This window comes from Electrophorus electricus, chromosome 20 (genome assembly GCF_041902795.1).
Source record: "Electrophorus electricus isolate QZ-2024a chromosome 20, ASM4190279v1, whole genome shotgun sequence".
Classification (NCBI taxonomy): domain Eukaryota; kingdom Metazoa; phylum Chordata; class Actinopteri; order Gymnotiformes; family Gymnotidae; genus Electrophorus; species Electrophorus electricus.
Genome location: NC_137516.1, coordinates 13,708,226 through 13,734,251, shown reverse-complemented (window position 1 = coordinate 13,734,251; position 26,026 = coordinate 13,708,226). Strand labels below are relative to the sequence as shown.

At 38.7% G+C, this 26,026-nt stretch overlaps 5 protein-coding genes across 17 annotated transcripts; 4 read left to right on the top strand and 1 right to left on the bottom strand.

Moving 5' to 3' along the window:
* The first annotated feature begins 1,052 nt into the window (after positions 1-1,052).
* Positions 1,053-3,698, top strand: prdx1 (peroxiredoxin 1). 2 transcript variants are annotated; one of them, XM_081703140.1, is made up of 6 exons: positions 1,053-1,167; positions 1,937-2,053; positions 2,224-2,377; positions 2,485-2,607; positions 2,754-2,814; positions 3,219-3,698. In XM_081703140.1, exons 2-6 carry the CDS (start codon positions 1,948-1,950, stop codon positions 3,366-3,368), a joined length of 594 nt encoding a protein of 197 aa, XP_081559266.1. In that variant the 5' UTR covers positions 1,053-1,167; positions 1,937-1,947; the 3' UTR covers positions 3,369-3,698. The 2 variants fall into 2 exon arrangements, with proteins under 2 accessions (XP_081559266.1, XP_026854195.1); XM_026998394.3 differs by having other exon boundaries at positions 1,054-1,167; positions 2,754-2,884.
* Positions 3,699-4,184: 486 nt separating this feature from the next.
* Positions 4,185-9,086, top strand: zte38 (zebrafish testis-expressed 38). The gene is made up of 12 exons (XM_081703141.1): positions 4,185-4,305; positions 5,510-5,654; positions 5,916-5,979; positions 6,076-6,112; positions 6,195-6,215; positions 6,308-6,334; positions 6,504-6,571; positions 7,268-7,416; positions 7,997-8,232; positions 8,503-8,545; positions 8,627-8,670; positions 8,741-9,086. The coding sequence occupies exons 1-12, from the start codon at positions 4,255-4,257 to the stop codon at positions 8,783-8,785; spliced, it is 930 nt and encodes a 309-aa protein (XP_081559267.1). The 5' UTR covers positions 4,185-4,254; the 3' UTR covers positions 8,786-9,086.
* Positions 9,087-9,961: 875 nt separating this feature from the next.
* Positions 9,962-18,004, bottom strand: aldh9a1b (aldehyde dehydrogenase 9 family, member A1b). 3 transcript variants are annotated; one of them, XM_026998312.3, is made up of 12 exons: positions 17,578-18,004; positions 17,080-17,287; positions 16,762-16,907; positions 16,263-16,392; positions 15,932-16,066; positions 15,407-15,603; positions 14,623-14,763; positions 14,181-14,369; positions 13,969-14,056; positions 12,117-12,258; positions 10,882-10,994; positions 9,962-10,507 (listed from the first exon to the last, which is right to left on the bottom strand). In XM_026998312.3, the coding sequence occupies exons 2-12, from the start codon at positions 17,255-17,257 to the stop codon at positions 10,413-10,415; spliced, it is 1,554 nt and encodes a 517-aa protein (XP_026854113.2). In that variant the 5' UTR covers positions 17,258-17,287; positions 17,578-18,004; the 3' UTR covers positions 9,962-10,412. The 3 variants fall into 3 exon arrangements, with proteins under 3 accessions (XP_026854113.2, XP_081559257.1, XP_081559258.1); XM_081703131.1 differs by lacking the exon at positions 15,407-15,603 and having other exon boundaries at positions 15,932-16,020; XM_081703132.1 differs by lacking the exon at positions 17,578-18,004 and having other exon boundaries at positions 16,762-16,975; positions 17,080-17,217.
* A 231-nt stretch (positions 18,005-18,235) lies between these two features.
* On the top strand, positions 18,236-22,985 carry uck2b (uridine-cytidine kinase 2b). 10 transcript variants are annotated; one of them, XR_014118795.1, is made up of 9 exons: positions 18,387-19,541; positions 19,959-20,043; positions 20,145-20,304; positions 20,496-20,592; positions 20,876-21,018; positions 21,156-21,253; positions 21,432-21,477; positions 21,610-21,704; positions 21,922-22,061. XR_014118795.1 is itself a non-coding variant. In XM_081703138.1 (9 exons), the coding sequence occupies exons 1-8, from the start codon at positions 19,468-19,470 to the stop codon at positions 21,624-21,626; spliced, it is 720 nt and encodes a 239-aa protein (XP_081559264.1). In that variant the 5' UTR covers positions 18,387-19,467; the 3' UTR covers positions 21,627-21,658; positions 21,922-22,061. The 10 variants fall into 10 exon arrangements, 9 of the variants coding, with proteins under 9 accessions (XP_026854114.2, XP_081559260.1, XP_081559264.1 ...); XM_081703138.1 differs by having other exon boundaries at positions 21,610-21,658; XM_081703134.1 differs by lacking the exon at positions 21,432-21,477 and having other exon boundaries at positions 18,290-18,496; positions 21,610-21,658; positions 21,922-22,985.
* Positions 22,986-23,258: 273 nt separating this feature from the next.
* Positions 23,259-25,977, top strand: czib (CXXC motif containing zinc binding protein). Its single transcript, XM_035536375.2, has 8 exons — positions 23,259-23,303; positions 23,390-23,473; positions 23,853-23,909; positions 24,099-24,180; positions 24,962-24,993; positions 25,079-25,156; positions 25,436-25,501; positions 25,590-25,977. Exons 1-8 carry the CDS (start codon positions 23,298-23,300, stop codon positions 25,665-25,667), a joined length of 483 nt encoding a protein of 160 aa, XP_035392268.1. The 5' UTR covers positions 23,259-23,297; the 3' UTR covers positions 25,668-25,977.
* Positions 25,978-26,026: the final 49 nt, after the last annotated feature.

Here is a 26,026-nt window from a genome sequence, read left to right as displayed (position 1 = left end):
ACATTCTTTAAAAAAATCTTTCCTCAAACACATTTTTAAGACTTCACACAATATAATGTGTTTTGTTTGTCACACAAGAATGTGTGCGTTGAACCCCTTAGAGATAGCACAAAAGACAGAGCATGTGAAGCCTTGTTGCTAATGCTGAGGGTATTAATTATGCCCATGCGTATTGCTTTGAAGCGATTCACTCTCAAACACACTGGTTCAGGATTATTTGATCTGAAGCCCACAGGTGTGTTTTAATATATGCATTTTGGAACTAAACCCTCTTATCAGAGCCCTTAATGTTGTACCCATGGCAACAACATTGACAGGCTACTGAGAGAGAAAGGCAGGCGGGAGGACGAACAGTGGGGAAAGAAGCAGGGAGGAAGGGCTGAGGAAATTAAATGTATAAATGGCAGCCTTTCTTGTTCAGTGTCTACAGATGGGTGACATTACGATTAGACTTCCTATCAGGTTTGATCTAAACTTCTCATGCTGAAGCAAGGTAGCAAATAGATGGAGGAATTCAGTAAATAAACTGGCAGGGACTAATCAGTTAGAGGAAATGGATAAGAACAAATGGGCAAACACTTCAACAGTAGAGTAAGATTGAAAGTAAGAGTTTAATATCACTGATTTGGCAGGAGGAAGCACGAACAAAAAAAATTTCTTAAACACATGAGATGGGCTCCATTTACCAATAACCTTTTCTCAAAATCACCAATCTCCACCCAAAAAGATTTACACTTATATTTAAAAACAGCTAATATTTTTGTTGTAAACAACTCATGGTTAATTTCCTATTTTTGGGGAAGATGTTATAAGTACCCTAGGGAAAATGTTTAAAAGATAATAGAGCAAAAAAAGCTCTTAAATCATCTAGAGGTCTGCCCAGAGGTACTAGATTAAGGGTAGGCGTTATATTTTTGTTGCCTAATTAGCAAATAATTGGGTCAGAGAAAACACCATTATTTTTCTTTCATTGCTTCTGGTGACTGGAAAATAACAAATTGTGCAAAGTCATCCTAACACAGAATAGTTCGATTCAATCATTCATCTGTTCAGTTCATGTTGTCACACCAGTATCGCGAGATTTCAGTGCCTCTATATAAACTTATGCAACCCAGTCTTTTTGACGCCCTCATCGGTTTTCACCTTCCTGCAGACGACAAAGGAAAGGTATGTTAGTGGTATCCAGTTCTTATTAAACGTATTTAGATTTTAAATATTCGCTTTTTAAAAAGAAGCGCTTTATTTGGCAGTTCGTATTTTGGAAGGTTTTGACAACGTTTAACTTTATTCCAATGCCGCTCTGCTTTATGTAAATTTATTGAAAATTAAAGAAATATTACAACAATTCCATATATACATTTTCACCACTTGTTTTTTGTGTAAGCATATATGCAGAATGAACTTTGAAAGAGAACCAGTTGAAAGAAACGTAAACTTGGAAAGAACTGCAACGAGCTTTCTTCCGTCTGCGCACGCTTACGCTACAGCGTGCTTTATAGACTACTGTACATGATCAAAGACAAGCGGGATGCGAGTTTAAGATTTTCTCTTACTACGAACCTATAGTAGTATTTATTAAAAGTAGAGGTACCATATTGTAAACCTTTGTCTTTTGGTAACTAGAAAGGATGACACCTGTAGATTGTGGCACTTAACACAACAGAAAATTTTATGAAATAGAGGAAATGTTATCAGCACAGTCCGTAACTATAGTTTCATTCAGCAGAGATATTTCTCACCCAAAACTCTGTGGTGATTGAATAGGTTTAAGTCTGTTATTTGTGGATATCCCATTCTGTGCTTTTTATTCTCCATATCAAAACTATATACTGCTTCTTCTCTAAGTTAATACATCCTTTTGATTACGGTTATTTCACAATAAGCTATATATCACTTGTTTCCCCCTTTTAAATGGGACCTCTGTTCCTCTTTCCAGTCTGATCAAAAATGGCAGCTGGTAAAGCACAAATTGGAAAACTTGCCCCTGACTTTACAGCCAAAGCTGTCATGCCTGATGGCCAGTTCAAAGACCTCAAGTTGTCTGACTACAGAGGTATGAGCTCTATAAATGTCCATCTCCACAAGATATCATCTCCAGGATGTTTAAACTCTCCCTCCACCAACTTACTCTGACATAATTTTATGATACATTAACAGTTCAAGAACCCAGAAACCAAACTGCCTTGGATAATAGGCTTACTGATGGCCTGCTTTTGTCTTTAGGAAAGTATGTGGTGCTCTTCTTTTACCCTCTGGATTTCACCTTTGTGTGTCCCACTGAGATCATCGCCTTTAGTGATGCTGCCGAGGAATTCAGGAAGATCGACTGTGAGGTAATTGGTGCCTCTGTTGACTCACACTTCTGCCACCTGGCCTGGTGAGTATTTTAGGTCAGATCATTTGCCCCTTCCTGAGGAGCCAAAACTAAAAAACACCACTATGGAGGCTAGTGATAATTTTACTCTCTCTGTCTGTGTTTCCTAGGATAAACACCCCTCGGAAGCAAGGGGGTTTGGGTCATATGAAGGTCCCTCTAGTGGCGGACACATTGCGTTCCATCTCCACAGACTATGGTGTGCTGAAACAGGATGAGGGCATTGCCTACAGGTATGTAAAGAGGGGTTTTTTCAGAAAAAACAAAACAAAACTGAATTTTTGCTACCTCATACCATTGCCTCATACCAAGAACACTTTGGTGGTATTTTTTGAGTGTTTGTATGTGTTACGCTAACAAAACTTTCAACCTTTCTCAGAGGCCTTTTCATCATTGACGACAAAGGCACGCTGAGGCAAATAACCATCAACGATCTGCCGGTAGGCCGCTCTGTAGATGAGACACTCCGCCTGGTCCAGGCCTTTCAATTCACTGACAAACATGGAGAAGGTATTACAGCAGAGCAGACAATATGAACAGTTTCAAACTTGAGTTAAAGTTTTTTATGTAGTCATCATTACAATAAATTTGACATTTGTCCTGGGTGCAGTGAGGAGTGAGTTGACTTCTTTTTTATTGGTCATGAGGATGTAGTCAGGAGCTGAGAACTTGAGCGTGAGCCATGTGATTACTCAGTCAGAATCCACATTTCTACTGTAATTGTAATAACTTTCAAGTAGTCTGTCTTACTAATGACGAAACTAGAGCTTTCATACTGTTCAAAGGATTGATGTTCTTTTGCTGTCATAATAACATGATGACATCCTCCTGTACTGTTTTCTAGTTTGTCCAGCAGGATGGAAGCCTGGAAAGGACACAATCAAACCTGATGTCCAGAAGAGCAAAGACTTCTTCTCCAAACAGAACTAAACAGACAAGACTGTGGAAAGCAGGTTCAACGCTGGCATTTTGCTCTAGGACATCAGTAACCTGATTAGCACTGTTTGCTAAGCCTGAAACGTGTATAAGTCTTGTAAACTTTGTCGTATGACGCTGTGAGCAGTAGGATGAGGAGGAAATTACAAAACCAAAAATGTGATGTAATGGTCCTCAGAAGATGATCACATTCTTTTGATTTGGTAGCCTACTTTTTAAAATACTTATGTGACAAAACGTTATATGCTTAAAATTGTGTGTTAGTATGTGTGGGTATTTGATTTCACAACAGTAAATATTGTTTGAGCACTTTAATTTACATATTGAAGATTGAAATCTAATCTCAGTCTCTTCACGCATTTTGTAATAAATTCATGTTGAGAATTCATTTGCCTTCTGATGCGCAATTTGTCAATTTTAGAATGTATCGTTCATAATGATCTTTAAATAGCTGAACACAACTAGTAGACCTGTCCTCTATAGTGAAATGTTTTTGCAGTCTTGGAGGGCACTAGCAGGAAAATAACGGTTTCGATAAGTTTTTAAATAACTAACATCAAAACGATATATTTCTATTTAACCAACGAGTTAATACAAGTCTCTTCATGCTGGCATGCGACGGAACACATATCTCCAACCGACTCAATGTTATTTAGGTGTTAACTAGTTAGCTAGCAATCTCAGCAGTTTGTGATAGTTTTAGTATTACAGATAAGTTATCTCATGTGCCAAAGTACTTGATCAAACCGAAGGTTTACGGTTTGACAGAACAATGAGAAATTAAGTTAATGAACATTAATGACGTATTTCATAGGTTATTATCCAGTTAGCTATCTTATAAGTTAGCTACAAGGTTTAACGCAGGTAGGTAACAAGCTAGCTAATGCTGTCTGACTGATTAAAAAAGAGCAAAAATTAAAAAGAACAAAAGTAACATCGGGTACATGGCAACCACACTGAAAAAGCGAGGAAAAGCAAAGCAGGAAACTGCTGAGGTAAGAGAAGTAAATTCAAAACCTGTAGGTTAGCTTTGCTAGTTACCAGACATATGCTAGCTAGCTCGCTAGTTGGCGATCTATCGGCATTCTACTGGCTAATGTAACGTTATCTAACTAGCGGATGAAATGAATGGAAATTATTCGTAGCAAGGACACAACACGTCCGTCATTAATGCAAAATACCAAAGTTGTTTAAGTAACTAATAACAGCGTCTTCTTGTGGTTAATTATGCTGTTGAGGGAATGAGTATGTGAGTGAGTTACAAGCTAGGTCCGTGAGGTGCTTTGCGTCAAAAAAGGGATCGAATCTTTTACGTGACTGCATAGTCTTGAAGCAGTTATCTCTAATAATAATAATACCATTAAAGCTAAGTTTCCCTAAAGCGAACGGAAATGAGCTAACATTGGCTACTGATATTCTAAAACAATTATCTTTGCATCTGGCTAATTTGAATACAAGATAGATAGGTTAATTTGGCAATAAACTGAACAAATTACGCTAAATACCTATCTTAGAACAAAGGTTGCATGATTAATTTCCACAAAAATATTATGATAGGACTTCCTGTAGACCTAAGAAAACAAGTAAATGAAAACTAGGTTTAATCGTGACAAAAAGCCTTATCTACTTAGGAAAAATTCCCAATTTTCCAGAACCTGTCCTCCCTCTGGTCCCAACGTCAATCACCGCTGATCTGTTTGTTCTCTCTCAAGGCCTTAGGGCACTCGTCTCAGAATAAGAAACACAAAGTCAAAGATACTGAGAAGCATGAGCAGTTTTCCTCTTTTCCATAAGAGTGTGTGTGTATAAAGCAGAACCATTAGCATATTTATAAGAGCATTCGCTTATCATTATTTTACATTTTTATCCAAAGCAAATTACAATTACAACTCAAGGCCTTGCTCAGGGGCTCAACAGCAGCAATTTAGCTGCAGTAGGGCTTGAACCTTCTGTTTACTAGTCAAGTACCTTAACCACTGAGCTACCACTAAACATACATGTTAGCAGAACATAAAAGAGCTTAATAATTGATTATTGATATTAATTTCACTTAAAGAGTTGACCCTACAATTTCTTGTCAATTATTATTAGAACTCTGAAGTGTGCCATAATGTTGTTATATTATTTATGACAAAAAGGGATTGGGAAACATTAAGCACATTCATGTTTTAAATGTAACCTTATATGTGATGTTTTCAGTGGGACATCTTATTCCACCAAGAACTGAGAACACAGGAGCAGTCTTTAGTGTTTGTGAAGCGAATGTTGGTCCTTGCCGTGTCCTCTATAACTTACCTTCGAGGAATATTTCCAGAAGATGCATATCGTTCTCGCTACTTAGAAGGTAATAAGTGTGCCTGTGGCTTTTCCTATTAAACATGAAGGGCTGGCTCTTATGCAGTACTTTTTAATTTTTTTTACAATTTTAGATGGTCCTCATATTCTTTGAGGAGTCAGCTTTTTGATCCTGAAAATGTACTGTTATGTCATCTGATCACAGAAGCTACAAATATGAACATTGTGAATTTTTTAATAAAACAATATTTAGATTATTAGCTAACTAAATAAATAATATATTACAAAGTTTACTATCTTGATGTTGCAGATTTATGTATCAAAGTTCTAAGAGAGGATTGTTCAGCTCCAGGAGCCTGCAAAATTGTCAAGTGGTATCTGATTCATTAGTAAATGGCTTAATCATAGCATTCTGAATTAAGGATAAGTTGTTGTTTGGCCTAAGATGATATTGTGTTCTTGCTTTCAAGGATGATGGGTTGTTTTGATGCTTTGGAGAAAAGATATGTAAGTCATGAACCTCATACTTGTTAAATCTTCACTAATAGCATCATTATTAAGTTCACCAATCCTCTGCTGTCTGTTACAGCTGCAAATTGTGCTTATTGGGGTAAGTGTGCAAGAATTCTTTGAAAAAGATGAGTGACTTATGACCGTTTGTTGTGCTGTATATAATTTGTAATCTTTCATAAAATTACACAGGTGCACAGAGACCCAGATGACAGTAATGTAAGTGTTGTGTTCATAAATGTAGTAAAATACTAACAAAAAGTAGATCTAGTCATTCTTAACGTACAGAAGGATTCTATACAATGTACTAAAAGCTGTATACACCACCTGTAGCAAAACATGCAGCACAGCACAAAGTAGCCTTTCTAAATTGTATTTCGTATTCCAGCATGTCATAGAGTCTTATCAGTTTAAGTTCAGATACTCAGAACATGGGCCGCAGATGGACATCCTTCGGTAAGAACTGGCATACAAACAACCTCCTATCACCGAATCATATTGCGAGTCATATTTTTCTTATCCTATTTTCTGACTGACAAAAAATCCCAAAAGAAAATTCTGTTTTACTATTTTGAATAATAACTAAGGTATTCATGTGAATGGCAGGTTTTCAGTGCAATTCATAGTTGTAGTATGTCACCAACCGGGCTGAAACATGCTAGGAGCAGCTGCAGAAGTAGCTTAAAACATTTTAATGGACATTTTCTGCATTCGAATGTGCAGTTTGTTTCTGAATTTGATGAATATTCAAAATTTGCCTGTAGAGACTCTCCAAGTGTCCACTTCTTATTTTCTAGGTAATAAAACCTGTTTGACCAAACCACATTATTCCTTATATATTAATCTTTGGTACATGATAATGTTTAATTTTCACATTAAAATAATAAAAATTCCGACTGATGAAGATGCTTTTGCACTCACAGTGGTTTGTGTTTACTGAACTTACCTTCACTCCTCTCAAGTTTTCATGTCTGAAAAAAATTCAAATAAAATCTAAATTGTGCACATTGTTAATTGTAGGCAACATTACTGATGATAAATTATACTAAATTTATATTGGCAAATACTGTTTAAATATTTAGGCAAAACATTTAAATATTTCCAATAAAGATTTTGAATAAAGCCCAGTGCCTATACATATTGGTCTTTAAGAAATGAGAGTATGGAGATAAGCGTGACCATGGAGGATACAAAGAAGGCCTCAGTTCTGCTGATCAGGAAGCTGTTTCTCCTTATGCAGAATCTAGACACTCTGCCTAACGAGGTCTCCCTCAGCATGAAGCTCTACTACTATGATGATGGTAAAACAAACATCCGCAACATAAACACAGCTGCTGAAAGCGAGATTTATTGTGCAATAAGGCCAAGGTCAGGGTAAACTTTATTATCTTTAGCATCAGGGTTCTCATAAGTCAAGTCAGCACTAAAGCTGCTGAGGTTTCTGATTGAAGTACATGTGCTGGTGGGCCTTTGCACTTACAGCATCAATATTTATCAATTATCAATATCAGTTATGGTCCCCAAATACTTGTACTCTCTGACAACTTCAACAGGTACTAGAACGCTGAGTGTTGAGTGTTTTCAGATCTAGGACAATAGTTTTTATCTCCTGTCATAGAATCAAGCCTGGGACCTAGTCAATATTATCTTATGGTTGAGTAGTTGTAGGATAGTTTCTGAGGCCTACTAAAAGATTTTAATAGATAGATTGATTGATAGATTTTAATAATAGAATTGACAATGATTTCCTCTTTAATCCAGATTTAATCTGAAAGAGTACATACTTCAATCTTGACTTTCAGTGACTGAAATAAATGAACTTTTAACTGACCTTGGATGTGCACTTTGTGACCAATTCCTCTGCCATTTGAAATGCTGCAGTCACCCCACCTCACTACGAGCCCCCTGGCTTTAAGGAGGGAGTGTGTGACAGCCTCTGGTTTGAGGGCACAGCAGTGCACTTCAGAGTGGGAGACCTGCACACGCCCTTCCACGTCCTGAAGATTGGCGTAGCGGTCGAACAGGGCCGCGTGAGCAAGCTTCGGGAGGGCAACCACCTGAGAGAGTCTGTCCAGGACTCATCCCCTCAGAGCTGCAGGCCCACAGCCCTGCACGAGGTGAGGACCCCTGAGCTTGAGAAACAGACATGTTTGATCTGAGAGGTCCAAGGTGAGAGAGTAAGTTTAGCCTTAAGCCTTAAAGTTTAAGGCTGTCAGAATCCACTCCTGGAGGACCAAAGAATTGTAAGAGTTTAGAGTTTACCTTAATTTAACAAACCTACGTCAAACACTTTAGCCAAATAAGCAATTTTAAAGGAAGGAAAGTACCGTGACTCTAGACTGCCATTCCTGTTTTCAGATTGGACCAAAATTTTATTTTTGAAACAGGTGGTGGGACATTGCATGGAGGAGGACCTGCCATCTGAGGATGGTATGTATTTGTTTACTGAATATTTTATTGTTGTTAATGATTTGTAAACATTTGTCTAATCTCTGGTATGACCTTTTGCAGAATCAGCTGCACAGTTCAAGCAGCCCAAGAAAGCCTTGGTTAAGGTAAAAATGATTAAAATAATGTATTTATAAAAAAAATACTTTATATAGTTTTTTAAAATTTTATTTTCAGAGAGAAGGCAACAGACTGTCAAAGAGAAAGAAGAAAGAAATGTAAAACCACCTAATATCAGTTTTTTGTTGTTTGTGTTCATAGTGGATGCACATTTGAGGCATTAGTGTAGTGTTTCTACATTCACATTAAATATTTCAGTAAAATATATTCTTTTATAAATAAGTTTAATACAGAAATTGGTCATACAAAAATGGATTCTATTCTGAATTAAATAGGTTGTTCGGTGACACTTACCTGACCAAAATACTGGCAACAGTGAGAACAGCAGTATTGTAATGTCAAGATCTGAAATGTAAAATTCAGTCTCTCAAATCTGTATATTTTAGTTATATTATTTTATTAAACATACTGTCTGTACATACAACATGCCTTAATAAAATACTTATTTAATCATTTCAACCTCTTTTCTGTCTCTAGCATAACCTTTCATTTTCACTTCTGCAACTAACATTCTAAAATCAGTGTTTGCTTCTGAGGTGAAATGTAAAATATGTTTATTAGACAGTAAGGCACAGCCGAACATTCATATGTGTGAGCAAAGCTTAATACCAAGTTGTGCCAGGAAAATTGTTATTGCCATCCTTGACAATGGCATTTGTCCTGTAACAAAAGTAACACCAAAATGTTACACAGCATATTTAGTTACATGCTTATTATAGATGGGAGAAAATGTTTTGCTTGTGTGTCCTACATTTTTGTCTTTCAAATCTAAAAATTAAAAAACAAATGTACGTTTTTTTTGGCTAATTCCATTAAACCTAGTATGTTTTAAAGATAAATCTCCTAAAATGTAACAAATTTCAACCCACAGTGATTTTAGATATCAAGTCAAGAGTACAAAAAGCACATTAAAATTCCATGCGTCACTGCTAATCCAGTGGTCAATGTTTTAAGTAATTGTGCAACAGCCTGAGGATCGAGAGGAAGTCCACTGCAAAATCAGTTGTCAATGTTGGAATCTCCAAGTCACCTAAGCAACCAGAAGAATGCACTGACCCTGGCATCAACAAACAAATTAATATTGGCTGATTCTCTGGGATAGTCTTAAGACCATACTGGAGAATCCTCAGGTATACATCTACAAACATCAAAGATTTGGACGTTAGAGGAAAGTTTTTGCATGGAATAATGCTTCATGTTTGTCCCTAATGCATTTCCCTGCCTTACACACCAGGAAGAGGAAACTGTTTGTACTTCTCATTTTTCACAACGCAGACATGAGGTTTTTTCCATTTATTTTTTGGTGGTGATTTACTTGATTAAGTATAATTATTCAAGAAAAAAAAAAGTATTTATTCCATATGTTGACCAAAACATGGATGTTTGTGTATACGTGAATATTATTACTACTACTACTACTACTACTACCACCACCACCACCTAATGAGTTACATGGAGACATTTTGTATTTCTTGTGTTGTAATCGGGTCAAAATTAAGGCCTTTCAAAATAAGGCACTGATATTCTCTTGTTCATGTAGGGTCAACTGTACCAAATTCTGAGTTCGCAGGATAGGCTTTGTGCCGAAGCCTGTTAACCTCAAAGAAGATGGCAAACATCTCCAAGCTGGATGTTTCTATGCAGGGGTTAAACTCCTTTTATCTGTGTAGGTCTCTAGTGATGATTCAGAAAAAATTAAGCTGGTTGTGTATGTCTTTTTGCCACAAATTTAAAAGAGACTGTCCACATCTCCCATCTCAACCACTACAGTCTTCAGCTGAGAGTAGAACTCAATTGTCACCTGGCCATTTTCTCTTCCTATACCTGAATAACACCACAAAGAAAAATTGGAAAATTAATAATTTTTCAGTCGTGTCTGAATTCCAATGACATTAACATGTCATTTACAGTTATATTAAAATAAATACACTATGACCACACAAGGCTTTTCAGTTTTACCTCAAATGATCACTGAACAAAGTACACATCACCTCACAGCTATCTGCACATATGCATTTTAAAAAGGGATCATCTGGCATGGAACCTATTCATTACCTATGATGTAGACTAAACTAATCTTAATGATATGTGCATGTTGGTGATGTGCTTAATTGTACTAACAAAAATGTTGGCTGTGATGTGTCTTTGAAAGTGAACCCCAAAACGTTAAGTCAGTAATGTTGAGGTAGTTATATTACCTGAAGCTTTGTACCCTCCAAATGGCACCTCCACAGGGGTGATGTTGTAATTGTTGATGAAACAGGATCCTGCCTGTAGGTTCTCTATAATGCGATGGGCTCTCTGAATGTCTCTAAACAAAGGACAGAGATAGACGGGACACACATGCAGTTTCATTATATCTCATATGTCTATAAACAATCCTCTTGTGCACGATGTCCTCTAATTTTATACAAGACTTTGTGTTTGTGAGCTCTTAAGGCATCATGCCAATTCCCCTAGACCTACCAGTTCATGACATGGATTTTCTTGGAAAAAAAAAGAAGTGAAAACGATTATTAAATTCATGAGACCTTGAAAATCCTATAGCTCTATTCTAAATACTTTTAAAGTTAGACATTTTTTAAGTTTGGCTCTAAATTTAAATACTTTTGCAGTTCTTTGTTTGCATATTGTAAGCCTCACCAATTGCCTATTTTTCCACTGGATTTGGTTGAAATTTATACTTAACATCCAGAAAACTGTAAAGATAATTTGCCACATGTATTCATGTAAATACTGGTTGCTGAATTCTTTACAGTAATCAAATTAATAAACGTAAATAATTTTTACCAAGAGTCTTTAATGTTCTAAAATTTCTCTCTGCTAGTTTTCATTTTCTTGCAACCAAATTTTGTTTCTGTGTAGTATTAATATAGTTCTGTCACATCTAGAAGTTACTTGGTGCTGCATAAAAAACAGATCTTGATAATATCGCTTCAGAGCTGAAAAACCCCATCTTTATTTTGACTGTATATTTTACCAAGAATGACTATTCCAATTTCCTTGAAACATTGTGGGAAAGTGTTTTCACCCAGGAAAATCCATAACATGCACCAGGAGGTCTAGGCAACTTGGCATGGACTGTCCCTTACATTACTCAACCTATAATTAATGAAACTAAATGATTAATGAACAAGCCAATAACAACAAGATGATTATTGCTGTCTGCTGCTGTAGCTGTACACTGAACTAAACGATAAAGATCTTTTAGATGCTGTATCCATCTGCCACCAAACCAAAAAAAAAATTACTGTTTGCACTGTAAACAGTGCAGTGTGCACTGTTAACCTAGCTGTTTAAGATTACATTTTTATATTTGAGACAAACTGTTTTTTTAATCAAATAATTAATCAATCGATGCCTTCATCTTTTCACTACTCATGCAAAAAATAAGTAGTAAAAAACAAAAACAAAAACAAAAAAAACACTTTACTTGGTGAAAACTCCAGCAGCCAGTCCAAAGGTGGTGTCGTTGGACCTCTGAAGCACCTCCTCTTCAGTGTCAAAAGTCAGCACAGACATCACAGGCCCAAAGATTTCCTCTCTGACACATGTCATGTCATCTTTGCAGTTGTCTGGAACCACACCATCAGGGAGATTGACCCAAAAATACTGATGCTTTGCCTTAGTGCTCACAAATACATTAGTTCATACAGCATGATTTTAAACTATAATGAAGTGAGTTTATGAATGAGCCTGCAAAATATTAACCTTTTTTTTCCTGCACATCGGAATTATTCATAACACACACAACTGACAGCATTTTGATTCATCATTTTATAGACTTATTATTATTATTATTAATAATAATAATAATAATTCTTTTACAATATTACTATATCCCTATTTGGTTTACATTTTTGTTCTAATCAAATACATTAGTGTGCAGCCTTGGTCCCAGATCAAATGGGGCCTCATTTATAAACACTACATGACAACATATGCTTGGAAACTGGGCTGTAATTGGCAGTAAATTGGGTGTATATTATGGAAACTTTGACCCATGCATAGATCTAGCTACAACATTTATAGAGAGCAGGAAATTGACACCCTGAGGTAAAGTAGGAAATTACAGTTCTCACACTTAAGTCCTTATTAAATTATGCAGCTCCAAATTTTTTACATAGATTCTACTTATTCACAAAAATGCATTCAAGCCTAAACAGTGTTTTGTCTGATATGTTTCTTGATTTATTTGTTTAGACCAGTTATTCATATTTATTGCTCCAGATAACCATTTGCAGCCTTCAGTTTGTTAATCCCCTCTCTGAATGAAACTGTAACTCTATGAATTGGTAATGGTTGTGGATAATTACAGGCTACAAACAACTGTAAAGCCAGAAAAAAAGTTTGATGGAGTGCAAGCGCTCCCCCCACCCCCGGTTGCAGGTATGCTCTGCCTTTACAAAGAGAGCGGCTTCCTTGCATCAGCTTTTAAATGTGACTACTTTGCCTCCTCCCAAATGTCTACAAGAGTGCACTTTGAGGAACTAAGATCATTGACTACTGCAGCTACATGCCACTCAACATGCATTTACTGGTGATGTTGCTGAGGTCACCAAACAAGTCTGACGCAAGGAAAAAAGAACGTCACAAGAACTTCCACCTCACATGCTGCTTGCTCCACTGCTGTCACCAATCAGCACATTGTGTTAGCACTGTTGGGTGTCACCCAACAATAACTGTGTTCAATCCTCCTCCCAGTGTTGTTTAATGTTAAATGCCATTTAGGTCATGCATTCCTTCTACATGGTAAAATGATGATGATTATATGACTGGGCGACAGGGAGAATAAAGGGATGTGAACCTGTGGCAAATGCTTCTCTGCAGGCCAAGTAGCCAACCAACCAATGTTCCCACACTATTGGAAACAGCAAAGATGTTGGAATTCAGGCCAGGAAATAAAATGCCCTGCCACTGGCATGTCTAATATTGTCTTGAGAGATAAAATACAAGATGGCACTTGCAGTTGAAAAGGTGGAGGTTGTTCTCAATACAGGAACCTCTCATATATGGCAGAGAAAAGGCATATTAGTGCAAACTGTTTAGATATTACTACCAAGCCATGCAGTCACATAACTCCATGCTTAGGTGACAGCCTTTGAGAGATGAAAAAAGATCAGAAAATTCTCCAAACACAATACATATCTTTTTCATGTCACAGACAACATGCATAGTTTTAAAAATGCCTTTCAGTAATCGCTAATCATTTCTAAAATATCCCACTCATTTATGTTCGAAGTGGCATATCATAACGGCTGAAACAAAGCCTTACGTGAACTCACCAAGCACGCAGGGAGTCATGTAATATCCGTGTTTGAGTATGGAGTCCGCTGGCGTGAACAGCTCCCCTCCGCAAAGTACCCTGGCCCCCTGGCGAGGAAAGAAATACAACACTACACACTAACTGATCAGGCTGTTAACTGTGTCCCAACAAATTCAAAACTTTGTAGTACATCGTGTACAGACAAATTTCACTTGCGAGTGTGATCTCTACCTCTTTCTTGGCCTGCTCCACGTAGCCCAGGACTTTGTCCAGGTGCAGCCGGCTGACCAGGGCTCCCATGCGGGTGTCGTCCAACAGAGGGTCTCCGATGCGGATGTCTCTGGTTCTTCTCACCACCTTTTTTAGAAACTGGGGAAGAATCGGCCTGTGGACAAACACCCTGGTTCCGTTACTGCACACCTGCAAATGATTGGGGGGTGGGGGGTGGCACCAAGGCACACGTAACTGACCAAAATATCAGAATAAGAATGGTCAGTAGACATGAGCCAACCTGTTAAAAAAAGTAACCCTAAATGCATTTGGTGTGGGACAGTCTGCATTACAAAGTTACAAAATGCACAAGTGGTGAAAGCATGTTGGACCTCCGACATGAACCCAGCGATAAGTGTTGGGTACGGATGTACACCATCCTAAGCTCAAAGAACCCAAGTACCTGTCCCTGAGACAAGAAGTTGGCCATAAGTGCTCCACGAACTGCATTCTCCAGATCGCAGTCCTCAAAGATGATGAGAGGAGATTTCCCACCGAGCTCCAGCGTCACTGGTTTCACCCCCCTGGCCGCCATCTCCATTATCTGTCGGCATAGGCGGTGCCACTCAACATCCAAAGCCCACATACATAATGCATCCAAGGCCCTATTACGCACAGTATAGTATCATGCACAGTGCTTGGATGAAATCAAATGCTGTCACAGTGCTGCCCCACTGGACCTCTGTATTGATTCACTATAGTTCCTATAGGAGCTCTGAGATCTACCAACAGAAATAGGCTGGTCATATCCACCACCCTAAACAGTCAAATCGCCATGGAGCAAGTCTGATTCCAAGACAAGATCCAATTAACAAAGCTATGAGAATTTTAGGAAAAAGTACTGCATTATAAAATACAAATGTGACTGAATTTTTACCCTGCAAGTTCAAATCAAAACCTATGTAATATGATTCACAGAAAATTCAGAGTAATGAGCCTGTGTACTATAACATTGCAAAACACCATACTGCATTGCAGGTACCACATTTTGTGATTTCATTAATGTCTTTCACAATTAAATATATATATTGAATTTTGGACAAGAAGTGCCGACATTTCACATTGCATAGAAACAAACGGGTAGAAACCTGGAAAGCTCAAATGACAATGCCCTCCCAGAAGTACTGGCACTCACAGATTCCCAACTGGTATGACAGGAAGTGCTGCCATTCTTTGTGTCCCTGTACCTTCTTGCCTGTGGGCACACTCCCCGTGAAGGACACCTTGGCCACTGAGGGGTGGTGACAAAGCAACGTGCCAGTCTCCTCAGCCCCCTGCACCAGGTTTAACAGGCCCTCAGGGGCCCCTGCCTGCCTGTAGGTCTCAGCCAGAAGCACTGCGCTCACCGGGGTCACAGGGGATGGCTTGAACACCATTGAGTTCCCTGGGAAGGAGGTAGGGGGCAGCGCAGATCAGACAAGCTGACTTGCACGGTACTGGAAAAGCATATACGGAGACGGTGACCAGGGCCATGTTTGTCAAAGGATCTTCTAGGATTAGGTCCAACCTTTCTATGCATTGGTATTAAGATTTTGTAAAGAAAACAAACTAAACAAATACAGCTCCTAGATCAGCATTCTTATTAGACTGAAGAATATAAGCCTTTGGTTTAATTACCTCAACCCTAGCTAGCCTAAGCAATTGCTTGCTGTTGTGAAGCTCTTTTCATGGCCAAGCATATAAAAACGTGCAAGGTCGGCTCATCAGCATACCGCAGGCGATAGCCGGTGCAGACTTCCAGGCGGCGATCTGAAATGGGTAGTTCCAGGCTCCGATTCCCACGCACACCCCCAAGGGCTCCCTGCGTGTGTAAGCAAAGGATCCTCCTGATAACTGCACATGCTGCCCTAAAATGGCATAAAACGTTGTAAATATGACAAACGTTTACTACACATGACGATTTCCAGGTTAAGAGCAGACATTGCCCTTTGGCAGCTTAGAACTGGTCTCTGTGACAGATTGTGTACTCCTACTAAGGAGCATGGAGCATGCACACACTCAGATCGAACTTCATTTTGGTTTCAATTTATTAAAGAGTTTTACCTGCCAGGGTAGTAGCCAGTCCTGCAAAATACTCTATGCAGAGCCTGGCTGAGTCCACATCCAGCCGAGCCTCCGTAATAGACTTGCCGTTGTTGATCACCTCCACCTCAGCAATCTCCTCTCTTCTTTTCTGTCCCCGAGGGAATTATTTAGTCAGGCAAATTAGTATGTGATGCAGTGCCCCTCTCATTGTGACACTGATTTGATCTGAACTAACCTACTTCGCATTTCATGCAAAGTAGCTAAACTGGATCAGTTAGCTGTTTGACCACTGCAGTAAGCTTTGGAGAGTTTAAGGAAAGAGACGTTTTGCTGAAAAAAAAAAAACTGCTTCAGGAAGAAAACTTTCAGCAAGACCCTAAAGGGTATTTACTGTTGACAATCACGCCTGTTTAATCACCTCACCAACTCAGTGCCACAGTTATACTCTTCAAGAGATTTCTGAAACGGAAGGCATAACAACATGTGGACTGCCCTTATCGAGACATCCTGAATTTACCTCAATGAGACGTGCTGCCTCGAGCATTATCCTGGCTCGCTCCATGCCTGCCATCTTACTCCACGCTGCGAAAGCGGAGCAGGCACTACGTACCGCCTCGTCAACATGCGCTGCCCCGCAATGCTGCAGCTGGCATAGCACGCGCCCTAGCACGCGCAGACAGACAAAAGCGAAGTCATAGTGCAGCTACGGTGCTTTTTCGCCAAATAGCATTCTGTTGAGACCGAGACAATTGTGGATACACAAGTAAATAAACCAAAGCACGTGATGGTGCAAGAATCAAAGTCCAACTGTGCGATGAGACTAAGATAATTTTACCTGTTGCAGGCTCATAAACTGGCTCCACTTTTTTGGCGTCACTGAGACTGACTCTACTGCCGCACCAGAAGTTGAGAGGATCTTTTATTTGCATGGTCCCTGACGATGCTCTCCTCGTCGGGGGTAGAAAGCACATGCCTCGAAGACATGGAGTTACGAGGGAAGTAAGTGGACCCATCGCTAGTATGGAAACGTGTACTTTGGATACCTAGACACATAAAGAGGATGTATAAAAGGGCCTTTAAACATTTCCTTTAAAACAGTTAAAAATGCCTGAACCATTTGAAATCAGTTTGGAAACTGCAATGAAAGTGTCATTTTGCAAAGGAATAAAACTCGAATGGCTTCATAGCTAACTTTAGCCCATACTGTCATTAGCTTAAGTCAACACATTTCTTAGCTACCTAGCCGTTAGCTATCTTATACGCTATCCGTGAATTTTAAGAGAAATTTGACATAAACGATGCAAAGCAACCCGCAGTATATTCATTTACTTACTCTCCTTTGCAATGAGTAGCCGAACCGGAGTAATATCCCAGAGTACGAAACAACTTTTTACGTTAGCTAATGCAATTCTGTTTTTCCAAAATAAAAGTCTGCATCCATGTCGCTGAGTAATGCTGCCTTCAAGTCGTGTCGGATATATCGTATTTAGGAGATGCGCACACACGCCACCACAGCCTCGTATTTACTAGTGAGAAACTCGTTTTTCAATAAGACCCGACTTTCCGAGTTGGGGGGCGTGTCAGTAACAAAACGTCATGGCAGCTACCGGTATGGATGTTGCTCCTACAATAGACAGTAGTAGGTAAAAGTTTCAAGCTTAGGAGCGGTAGTTTTGTATGTTAACTGTACAGTTCAAGCGTGCGTACATTTTGTGCACAAAATAAAACAAAAGTACAAACAAAAACTCAGGGCGTCCATTTTCTCCCGACCGAAAACCACTTGAACGCATACCGTGTCGTAATTACGACCTCCGAACTACTAAGTAGGAATTTCCGAAGCAGAATTGAAGGCGGCATAAGGGCGGAGCAGCTCAAGTCACTGCTTATTGGTCATCATTAAATACGTCATTCAGATTTACTCCGTAAACATATTTTTAAAAAATAGTTTATAGTTTTGTGGTCCACTTTTAAGCAATATAATTAGAGAGCGTTGCATAATCTAATATAAACTTCCATATCTATTGCACATGCGTTCTGATAAACATGAAATTTGAATTTGCAAAACGGTGGAAGATGACTGGAGGAGAGGGGGGCTGTATCCGTTAACGTTACCGGCGCGCCACTGATGTTCAGATTAGTGTGCAAGCATGGCCGGCTACAGTGAAACACGGCTCTGGAACCAAGCGGAGAATGACTCCACGATCAGACAACCTTTTCTTATCGGTGTTTCTGGGGGCACTGCCAGCGGAAAGGTGCGTGCTTCATCGTGTCCGATTGAATGTTTGCGCCCTGGCTACTTTCGCTGATGGCCGTTGTTTCGTGTTTTGAATCGCACATATAGGGTCAAGTCCGACCTCGTGGCTTTTGTGTAAGTTAAACTTTATTTCAGAATATGGGACTAAATTGAGACGTCTATCTAGCTTTAAAGTTGAAACGTATAATTCATTTGTCTTTTCCAACCCACTCTGAGGTTTTTGCTAACTGTACAAATATACAAGGTTGGCTGCTTTACTTGAAACGTATCGGAATTTCCAGCCAAGTAACGGGTAGCTTGCATAGCTAACTAAACTAGCACAGCTATTTAGTTAGCTAAAATAACAGGAAATCTCGCAAATAACAGGACAAGGCAGGCATCATCCTGCACTATCTACCCATCATCTCTCTTGGTCTGGGTAGAACGTCCACGTGGCAAGAATTATTCTCGGGTTTTGCGATTATTTAGCTCGTTAACTAACATTAACCAAATTATTTTTGTTTACGTTGAATCAGACGCTGATATTGTCGTTTTACTTTATTTATGACCTCAACTGCGGTAAGCTGCATCCCTTTAGGTCTTTGAATTGGACCCACGTGTGGATCAGCTAGCTCGTCTGGATCACTTGGCGTGGGTGCGGAATAAGAACCAGAGAAAGCCATATCTGTTGAAGGATCGGCTGTTTTTGCTATGTGAAGTATTTAAAAAGGCTCACACTGTACACAAAGCAGAAAAGGAAACTTGTAGACCTAGAGGGGGACGGGTCACTAAAAGACAAGCGAAACACGAAGACAGTAGAACATTAACACGTTGGAATTGTAAAAGTCGAAAAAACTCAACCAAGACATGCACACAAACCAATTATTCAGCATTGCATTTAAACTAAGTCTGCAGAGAGTCACACGGTGTTCTGGGAGTGCTCCACACTCTCCTTTCGCCTGGTGACCCACTCGCCTAGTCCAGTGGCGGATGCCACAAACTCAATCCCATTCTTTACGTCAAGCTGCCAGGCCAGACAAAATCGTGGGCGAGGGCCCAACGAGGTAAGGTTAAAATCACGGTACTTTTCCGCTATTGTTTGTGCTTTTACATACACTCCGAGACGTGAAACCAGACCCAGTAGCCTACAAAGACGGGTGGTCTTTGCTGGTTTTAAAGTTTTGTTTCCCCTGTCATGTTGTTAAAACTGATGCATCTTACTTCTTGAGAATTTCATTAAGTTTTTGGTTTGCCCCTAATGATCCGAGCTTATTTTGAATTTCATATGCAGGTCTGAAAACAAATAGAGAGAATAAAGGATAAGTAATTTTAATAAACTAGAGGAGTATAAGGATGTATGCTAGACAGTCACAGAATGGATCAACAGATTAGAAATCACAGATATTTGATTTATAGAATTACAAGCAACACTAAAGATGTCATTTCCTTTCCAAATGAGTCTCCAGTTTTGATATCCTTAGTTCCTCTTATATGCTGTTGAAGATGCAGAAGAATTGTAGCCCCTGCAGCCTGCTGCTCCATGTGTTCAAATCCTGCTTTAATCTTGTAAATAGCACACCACATTCCTTTACTTGTTGGTCAGTGACAGTTTTGCCTAAATACCATGACTAATCACTGAATGTTTATCCTTTGCTGTACTTCTACAGTCTTCAGTATGTGCAAAGATTATGGAACTCCTGGGCCAGAATAAGATTGACCATCGCCAGCGTCAAGTAGCTATCCTCAGCCAGGACAGCTTCTACAAAGAGCTCACTCCCGAACAGAAGGCCAAGGCAATTAAGGGACAGTTCAACTTTGATCACCCCGGTAATACAGTAACTGTGTTTGGACGGACTAGTGTAATATTGCAGTATAACCTTATATCATCTTGAAAAACCGATTGGGTTCCTGCAAATTCAGTCCATTAAGCACATGAATCACTGTCATGCTAATAGATTAATTTGATTTCTCAGTACTTTTTTCTTACGTTTGATTTCCCAACACCACCCATCCCCAAGACGCTTTTGACAATGAGCTCATCATGAAGACCCTCTGTGACATTATGCAGGGAGAAAAGGTTCAGATCCCAGTGTATGACTTTGTTACTCATTCCAGGTTGGCCCTGTTGTCATGCTTAATTTGCTTTTAAATTAACATTATGTTGAATTTTGATTTATTGTAGACTTCTGCAGGTTCATACAAATATAGCTAGTACCATGGTTGATCAGATGGGAGAGCTGATGCAAAAGTTGATTTATTTGTTCTTATCCATTGGATAGTTATTTGATACCGTCAAGAAAGACTTGATGATCTTTCCAAAGTAAAAGTCTGACTAGCTTTCTTTCACAGAGCTTTGTGTATCAAACTAATGAGCATAAATTCTCATGACCCTCTGCAGGAAAGACGAATTTGTGACTCTGTACCCAGCAGATGTAGTTCTCTTTGAGGGTATTCTCATATTCTACACGCAGGAGATCCGGGATCTATTCCAGATGAAACTGTTTGTGGACACTGATCCAGACACGCGTCTCTCCCGCAGAGGTAGGAGCATTGTACGTTTATGTTGGGTGGCGGTATCCATTTGACCTCTCCAGCTCCTGTAATCCCTTTCGGTAACATGCCCTGCAGGCTGCATTTTCAAGTGACTGCTAAAAGTTCCCCATTTGCTTGTGTGTTAGTTCTTCGGGACATCAATGAGAGGGGTAGGGAACTGGAGCAAGTTTTGACTCAGTACATCACTTTTGTCAAGCCAGCCTTTGAAGAATTCTGCCTTCCAGTGAGTATCTGACTTTGTTTACCTTTGAACTGGTATGCTAAGCTATTTCTTTGTTTTGCTATCTAAAACTGAGGTAGGTAAAGTGTTTTATATGAACAAGTGCACCATTACATAGTCAAAGCACTCCTATTCAAGTACTGGCAACCCATTGCTTGTGTTCTTCTCAACCAAACTCAAGACATTAGAATTGGGAACAGTATCGGTAGCGACAAGGGGGAAATTGAGTGAGTCACACATTTCTTTATGTTGAGCCTTTCGTTCATAAAATGTGGAAGTTTTAATAGACATAGTTTCTTTTTCACTCATGTAATTTCCATGTGGGCCTGAAAGTAAAGTAAAGCCTTGCCTTTTTCCAGACAAAGAAATATGCTGACGTCATCATCCCACGTGGAGAAGACAATCTTGGTGAGTCTGAGATGAGGGCAAAGGCAACCAGTTTGCCTCGATCTTGGTATGGACACACCGAATAAAGTATATTTGCTTGCTTTGAAAGACTTTAAAATTACACTGCCTCCTGTGGTTTTGGTTAGTTTTTACATCAAAATATTGGACATGAAGTATACTTTGAAAATCCTAAAGGTTGTAAACTTGCCAGTTTTTACTTTGTGTTGCTCATATTTGATACTTGGTGAGAATTACAAAGACCTTTTCCTTGCCTGTTTTTGCAGTGGCAATAAACCTCATTGTGCAGCACATCCAGGACATTCTAAATGGTGGATTCAACAAACGATATAATGACTTTATGAATGAACATGGATCACCCAGACAACAAAGGACATCTGAGTCCAGCAGGCCTCACTGACCCTGCTGGGAACCCTTTCTTGTGGGGAGGGCAGGGCTGGACTGTGTAATGAAACTGAGTGTCCTTTCCTCAAATAGAAGAAAGTATATATGCTAGAGATGAACAGATTTTGTCGTGCTTGTGATTCTGAAGTATGTTGACATTGCTGTTGCTCTTGTGAAAATGATCGTCAGCTTTTACTTGTTTTATTTACCTAGATCAAGGTTTAAAATGCTTTCTGTTTTTTGAAAGTTGTATGATGTGCATAAGTAGTGTTATTGTCCACTCCTTCTGTAACTACTTGTAGAAAATAAATGATTGTTGTTGTATGGCTAAGAATTAAAACACTACCAGTGGTTTAAATTGGGATAACAATTGTTAAAGGGTGTGTGTATGGAAGCATCTTGAAGTTAGAGCTCAGGAAAAATGCATAAATCTTTGGATGGGACTGAGGATTTGGCTGTGCCTTTGTTGTTCTGACAGTCACATTTTAGAGGTACTTTTGTTTTGTAGATTTAGAACTTCGTCTGGGGTCAAAAGCCTACGAAACCTGCAATTTAAGATACCTTTATCTTGCTTTTGATGCCACTAGAGATTTTGGTTTTGACTGTTAAGCCTGAAGCCTTACATTGTGCCAGTGTTTTGCAACCATTTTCCTGATGTGAGCATGAATTTGGGAGTATTTATAAGATGCTGCATTTATTACAGCCTACAAACAGTTTTGTGATGTTGACGCTTCATTGGTCGTGTACCCTAAAGTTAACAATCAAATTAATACTTGGTTAAATGTAAACTGGTATCTGATGTGTATAATGTGTAGTAGGAGACAAATACCTCACAATAACTGTCAGGGTGTTATATTAACATCTTATACATACTGGCTATATGTTATTTCCAGTATATGGTAAAAAGATCATTCTGCAGTATGATTACTTGAATTTTGATTAGTACGTTCAATCTCTGAACTATGTTTTATTCAGAGATTAGATTAAATGTAGATTAAATCTTTTGCCAAAGAATGTAGGTGTGATTTTTAAAATGACTAAAGTACTAAGAAGAAATAAATGGTTTGAAAACTAAATGAATTAAATGTTCCTCCCCTTTTTGTCCCATGCGCAGTGGAACTAGTTTGATGCGTACGAGATCACGGCACACATGGTGTTATACCTTAAGATGAGCATTAGATGGCGTGCTAAAGCGCACACTTATTACGCATATCTATTTCTTGAATAGCATATTTACGCACATGCTCTACGTACCAAAATGGGGGTAGGTTTGCTGTTGTGGCTCTTACATGTGTCTGCTTGCAATGGAGGCCTACAGAATTAATGTACAAGTTACCTTTGTTCCTGTAGAAATTTGGGTTGCAATTTAAAGCAACTTTGGAGAATGTTACCAATGTCAGACCTGACGGGGATGATTTTCGCTGGTATTTAAAGGTAAGTTCAGGCATATTGTTCAACTTGGCTAGCTAGCTAACTAACAAGTTAATGTGTAAATCAAATGTGACTATAGATATCGATGCAACACATTAGTCGTTTTTCTTTGGCGAGTATTCATAATTAGTAGTAGACATTCAATGTTCAGTAAAACATTGTTGTTTTGAGTTACATATGGTAATGTTTAGTTAGTACGATAGCTAACTATCTAGCAATTAGTTAGCTAACCTAGCTACTTGAGTGTGGAGTTGCTGATGCGATTGCATTGTATCAGTGTTGTATCGTATGGAAGTTGTATGCCTCTCAATAAATGGCAAGATGCCCGTTGTTCTAAGTCAGTCATCACTTCATATTCGTGTACTTTACTTTTTTTGTGCAGCTCAAGTGTGGGAATTGCGGTGAAGTCACTGATAAATGGCAATATATCACCTTAATGGTATGATGTAATATTCATTACTATGTAAAATATGTAATATTTTAACATTTCTTTTACATTTTATCTAAAAAAAAACCGAATGCTGAAAAGTGTAACATTTAGGAACGAAGAAATAAGTTTTTTGTTTGGCGGTGTCATGAGTGATTTATTGTATGCCTGTATGCATTACTGATGTAAAGATTTCCTCAGGACAGTATGCCACTCAAAGGAGGTAGAGGCAGTGCTAGCATGGTTCAGAGATGTAAGCTGTGTTCCCGGGAAAACTCAATAGGTAAGCAAATGCTTTTGACTTTGCATTCTTTTAATAAATGCAGAAACGTGGTATAGACTTTGCATAGGTGGATCATGATTAATGCCTGATCCAGGGTTCAAGAATCAAATAGATTTATAGTTTTGGTGATCTCTCACTTTTAATTGGAACTGTAGCAGTTTGCCATAAGCTTGGGGGAAATTGAGCCTCATCACAAAGAGTACATAAACCTTCCTTTCTCAGCTCTGAAATGTCTTTTAAAATCCGTGTAACGTTCTATTTCAAGATCTTAAACTGGATAGATAACTTTTATTCTATAGCAATAAGAATTGATATCATACTAAAATTTAGAGCCACTTTATAGCAGTGATATTACAGTGATGTTATGAATTTTATGCATGAATGAGTCCCTGTGCTGTGCTGCAGTCCAGTCTAGTCAGGGCCTGTGTGTGTGTTTTTCTTTTTGCTGTTTTTAAAAATAAAAATGGACATAAATTAATAAGAATCACTCAGACTATTGAGAGAAATCTTTCCCCATCCATTCCTCCTTGCTCAGCCCCTATGATCCACAATTTTGCTCTGCCATAGCTTCTAGCTACCCCAGTCAAGCAATCAAGAGTACCTGGTACAGTGGTGTTGGGATCTGTGATAGTGGAAATGTGGATTGTTAGGGTTCCTTAGGATTGGATTGTTCTAGAGCTTCTGTGGAAATGTCAAAATTAAGATTAGATATGAAACCCTTTTTTAGAGTTGCATTGTAGATTTTGCACAATAAAAGTGTAGCACAGAATTTCTCCTACAGATATCCTGAGGGACACCATTACACCATATAATGTAAGTCAAACAAAAAAAAATTGTATTTGATACCAAATGAAGTTTCTTGACTACGTCTTTGACTTTATTTTCATTGTACCTGAAGTTGGAGAATAGTGAAAGGTTTAAGACTATGGTCCAGTTTGAGTGTCGAGGTCTAGAGCCAGTGGATTTTCAACCTCAGGTGAGAGATTTTTGAATTTTAAATCAGTAATGAATAAAGGATAAAAGCTCTTGAGACCAGTTGACCTACTGCATGTATTTAGAGGTGTAACCTTTTTCTTACATTTACAGCATTTGGCAGACACTCAACTTACAAAAGTGTGTTGTCATTTTTCATAAATTAGCTTTCGGGGTATATGTATCTGAGTTATCCCTTTGACCTCATCCAATCACAATCCAATCCAAGATCTAGCAGTCCAAGATGTCTTGTGCTATACACTTACACTCCATTTCATCACAGGCTGGATTTGCTGCCAGTGGGGCTGAGACGACCACTCAGTTCTCTGAAATTAATCTTCAAGAGAAGGTAGGAGTTTGCTTTCATTAAAAATGATTCCATGACATTCCATGAGATCATGTAATTATGTAATAATAGCTTTCTTTTCATGTTTCAGGATTGGACTGATTATGATGAAAAGGCCAGTGAGTCCGTAGGGATCTATGAGGTGACACATCAGTTCATCAAGTGTTGAGATATTTGGTGAAGATGACTAGAGGTGAATCAGGAAGAACCCTAAAGGAAGACCATTTATAAATATTTGCTTTTGATATTCTTGCTGATAACCTGGTTGATTAAATGGATGCTTTATGTACCTAGGGCTAGCAACATTCTTTGTGTAGAACTAAAGAGCAGTACCTGATGATTTGCAGAAACAATAAAGCTTGGTAGTAATTTTATTAGTAGTAGTAGTAGTAGCAGTAGTCTTAGTTGTGTGTGTGTGTGTGTGTGTGTGTGTGTGTGTGTGTGTGTGTGTGTGTGTGTGTGTGTGTGTGAGAGAGAGAGTGAGAACAAAAAATTGTAAACCATTTATAAAATGAATTGCTTCTGGTT